The sequence below is a fragment of the Geospiza fortis genome, unplaced genomic scaffold, assembly GCF_000277835.1.
Source record: "Geospiza fortis unplaced genomic scaffold, GeoFor_1.0 scaffold361, whole genome shotgun sequence".
NCBI lineage: Eukaryota > Metazoa > Chordata > Aves > Passeriformes > Thraupidae > Geospiza > Geospiza fortis.
This window is the reverse complement of record NW_005054356.1, coordinates 4,111,738-4,116,152: the sequence shown is the minus strand read 5'-3', so window position 1 is coordinate 4,116,152 and position 4,415 is coordinate 4,111,738. Positions and strand designations below refer to the sequence as shown.

Sequence of the window (4,415 nt, the reverse complement as noted above, 5' to 3'; positions counted from 1 at the left end):
GGGGCTGTGGGCAGGAGCTCCGCGCCCCGGCAGCGGGGCTGGGCTGGGCAGGGCAATCTGGAGCGCCCTTACAGCGAGAAAACGAAAGCAAGGCGGGGGGAAGGAAGCCGGTGTTCTTCCACTTTCGCTTCCCGTCTCCCGTGAGGAATGCGGGCATGGAGGGGCTGGACAAGGGGCAGCGGCCTCGCACCGTCACAGGGCAGGCTGAGCTCGGGTGTTGGGATGAAATTGCTCCCTGTGAGGGTGGGCAGGCCCTGGCACAGGGTGCCCAGATCAGCCTGGCTGCCCCTGGATCCCTGGCAGTGCCCAAGGCCAGGCTGGACACTGGGGCTGGAGCAGCCTGGGACAGTGGGAGGTGTCCCTGCCATGACAGGGGCGGCACTGGGTGGGCTTTGAGGGCCCTTGCAGCCCAAACTATTCCATGATTCTGTCCAGAAGCCGAGGGCACAGAGCACTGCCCAACAGCAAACAATTCTGGGTGTGACAGCCTGGGATCCTTCATGCCCAGGTGCCAGCAGCTCCTTCTTACCCTTCTTTATTGAGTGTCATGGCTCTGTTACTCCTTTGGGCAGAGGCTGTGCAAGGGCAGGGGCACTGTGGGTGCCCAGAGGGCTGTCTCACCACCTGCTCCTTCTCTCTCTCACAGCTTCTGCACGCCGTGCCTGCAGGAGTGCCTGAAGCCCAAGAAACCAGTGTGTGGGGTGTGCCGCAGCACCCTGTCCCCCGGGAGCAGGGCTCTGGACTTGGAAAAGCAAATTGAAACGACAGAAACCACTTGCAACGGCTGCAATAAAAAAGTATGAAAGTGTTTGGGAATTCAGTGTGCGAGATGTGTCCACCTAGGGGAAAATAAACTGCTTCCTCCTCAGCTTTCTGCAAAATCAGGTCAAAGTGTTTGTTCTGATATGTGCTGAAGGTGTTTGATATAGGCAGCACCCAGATGTTGACATTCTTTCCACAGTTTTTTGTTGTTACCTCTTCAGGAGATGAATTTCAAATGAAAGATTCTGATTTTAAAGTTACAGTGAGAGGTTGCTGCAGTAGCAGGGGTGTATGGTAACATCCCACAGCCAGCAGAGTTACAGCTTAGCTGTAGTCTCAAAAGTTTTCTGCTTGGCCAGCTGAAGTATTTGGAGTTTGTGCTTTAGCCCTTCTGCTGAAAGCTGCTGGGGGTTGCATGTTTGCTGCTGCTGTTTAAAGGTGTGTCAGGAGGTTTGGGCTCACCTGCTGTGCTGTTGTTGCCTGACAGATGTTCCTGTCCAAGATGCGCAGCCACGCAGCCTCCTGCTCCAAGTACCAGAACTACATCATGGAAGGAGTCAAAGCTGTTACTAAAGAGCCCCTCCATAGCACCAGGTAACACCTCTGCTCTCAGATCCTGGGCTTCTCTGCACAAGAAAGAATTTTGAAGAAAAAGCAGAATTTACCACTTGCTCAGTTTGGGTGCTGGTTTTTATGTAGTTAAGAACTGAGCCTTGATCCTGCAGCTGTCTGTGCCCAGGTAAACTCTGCTGCTTCTGCTGGGACATCTCTAAGATCAGGGCATTCTGTAGATGCAGCTGGTTTTTAAAATACCTTGGTCTCCTGATTGTACTCACTCACAAAGGAGGGAAGTGGGAGTTGGTGGCAGTGCATTCCTGTGGGTGATACCCTGACAGAAAGGTGATAAATGGCACTTAGAACATTTGCAGAAAAACTGTAATTCAGTCTAAATATTGAGTTCCCTAAAATACTGTTAGGAGTTTGCAAACTGATTGTTAAAATTGGCTTGCCTTAACTGCACACATAAATTATTGCCTTGAATAATCTGTATTTGTAAATGACCTTTTGTGCCCCCAGGAGCTTCCCGAATCGCTTCACCTTCCCGTGCCCGTACTGCAGCGAGAAGAACTTTGATCAGGAGGGGCTGGTTGAACACTGCAAAGCTTTGCACAGCATGGATGCAAAACAAGTGGTAATAAAAAGTCTTGGTGCAAGAATTGCAGTGAAGTCTGCTCTTAAAGCCCTTTGAAACAATGAGTTAGGTGTAATTTCTGCTGTTCAGTCGGTGTGGCTGTGCTGGTCATGCCTCTATGCCTGGTGTGGTTCTGCTGTCACCTTTCTGTGGCTCTCTGGTCTCCACACCCACTGCAGCTGGGCCACATCCTCTTTTCATCCTTGAAAAATGGCACACATTCAAAGTTAACTAGGCACAGCGAAGCAAGAAAATATAATATTTTTAAAAGTCAGACATTTAATTTTCTCCTTGTTTTTCCCCTTGTTTTCAGCAAGAAAATACTAAAAACTGTTGGGGGAAATGCTTGCAAAAAATAGAGCATCATTCTAGCAACCTATCTGTGTTACTTCCTCTTATGTGAGAGGAATTGCAAAATATGGAACTGAATTGGAAACTTTCATTTTTCTGGGAAGTTTTTTGGAATTCCAGATTGTTCAGGAAAATAAAGTTCCTTTTTTCTCTTGGAGAGAAGCGAACTTTGCAGAGAAGACCAAGGAAACTTCCCTGCCACTGTGAGATAAGGCTGAAATCTTCTAAAGCAAGAGGCTTTAATGAGTTCTGATTTTCAGAACGTGGGAGAAGAGTAGGCCATTCCATTTCAGGGATCTAAGACATAAAATTATTCAGGGTTATCTGAGGCTTTTGTATTCAGTGTTCCAGCAAGTTATGGTCCATCACTTTGCATACAGAGCAGTGACAGCACAAACCTTGAGCTGCATTCCCCCAGGCTGTCCCTGCCCTTCTGCTGTCAGCATTTAAGCACTGAAGCATTGGCCCTGACAGGCTTTTTTTCCTTGAAGGTGTGCCCAATTTGTGCCTCAATGCCATGGGGGGACCCCAACTACAGGAGTGCAAACTTCATGGAGCACCTGCAGAGACGCCATCGCTTTTCCTACGACACCTTTGTGGTAGGTGTTGGCTCACCCTGCAGCACACCTGGGGCTTCTGGGGCTCCCTGGGCTCTGCTGTGCAGTCCCAGCCTGTCCTGGCTGCCCAGCTGGGGCTCCCTGGGCTCTGCTGTGCAGGCCCAGCGTGTCCTGGCTGCCCAGGGAGCTGCAGCTCTGCAGTGCCACAGGCACTGGGCAGCGTGGCTGCTGCAGTGCCAGTGTTTCTGTGCTCTGTTCCAGGATTATGATGCTGATGAGGATGACATGATGGCGCAGGTTTTGATGCGCTCTCTGCGGGACAAGTGATCCAGCCAGAGAATTTACTGCAAACCCAAGCTTCCACGAGGGGGAAATGCCCAGCACCCTTGCACTTCTCCCTGCACATCCCAAGATTAACTCAGGCATCCAGAAGTACAGAAGACTAATGCTATCTCAGTTTTAAATCCTGGTTTGATATTTCTGTGCCATTCAGTCTTTTGGTATCATGGTCTCTGACATTCAGCCCGGCCAGCTCCATTTTTCTACTTGCTTAGACTCAGTTTCATTGTAGATCAACACGTAAGAGCCAAGGCTTTTTCCTTTACCTATGCCTATAGGTTTCTTTGGAGGTTGTGTTTATTTGACTGTCTAAAATCAAAAACATTCCAAATGGAATGGCCTGAACTAGTTGAGAAATATCCTCCCAATCTCATTTACATATCTCAAGTGATTGTATGTGAGGTGTACTGGTAGCTCTGTTCCCCTTTAGTGAGACTTCAGGTGCTAACTGTAACTGTCAGACCAGCTCTCATTTAAGTGACCTCTGATGCCTGTGATTCCATAATGTTTCCCAGTGTTTCAATCCTTACAGGCAGCCTCCCAACTGTATGGAAAACATATCCTCAGTATGAGTGTTCAAACTGCAAACTTTCCTAGGAAATCTTTGCACTGTGTAAAAACTAGTTCAAAATACTTCAGTTCTATGCATGATGATTCCTTTCCTCCATACTCTTACTGTAATTTCTAGCCTGGAAAATGATCTTTAGTGTTGGTCTTGGTTAAATGCATAATTTTTTAACTATCTTAGCAAATATTAATCAAAATTGCTGGCTTTATGATTAAATTGGTGGGTTTGAAACTGGTTTCCTAGTAATTTTAAGCCTTATGCTGATAGGGGAATTCAGAAGGTTTTTTTCAATACCTCGGCTTTCTATTTAAACTAAAATTTTCATATATGTTCTTGGGTTTTCCATCTCTCAAGGCAAGCTGGTGGGAAAATTACAAGTAATTCATAGCATTGGCATAGCACTTCCTTTCTGCATCACAGATTTTATCAGGTATTTTGAATTCCTGTTCTTCATTGAAATGTTCCTGAAGTGGCTGAAGCTGTACTTGGATTGTTTGCCAGCAGGCAGTGTGTGTGTAGAGCCAGGTGTAGCTTCCAAGGAAAAGTAAAATACAGAAAGCAGGACAGTTCCAGCCCCAGTCAGTGGGTACTCTGTGTTCAAGCCTACACTTTTACCATGGAGAGTCCTTGATTTTAGTGTGATGCT

General features: G+C 47.4%; 1 protein-coding gene across 1 annotated transcript in view; it reads left to right on the top strand.

Moving 5' to 3' along the window:
- Positions 1-4,000, top strand: part of RNF114 (ring finger protein 114) — a 5,310-nt gene extending 1,310 nt beyond the window's left edge. Inside the window, exons 2-6 of the mRNA XM_031059093.1 lie at positions 647-797; positions 1,250-1,356; positions 1,840-1,954; positions 2,797-2,904; positions 3,124-4,000. Coding sequence (XP_030914953.1) covers positions 647-797; positions 1,250-1,356; positions 1,840-1,954; positions 2,797-2,904; positions 3,124-3,189 — 547 coding nt within the window. The 3' untranslated portion in view covers positions 3,190-4,000. The remainder of the gene's footprint in view (positions 1-646; positions 798-1,249; positions 1,357-1,839; positions 1,955-2,796; positions 2,905-3,123) is intronic.
- Positions 4,001-4,415: the final 415 nt, after the last annotated feature.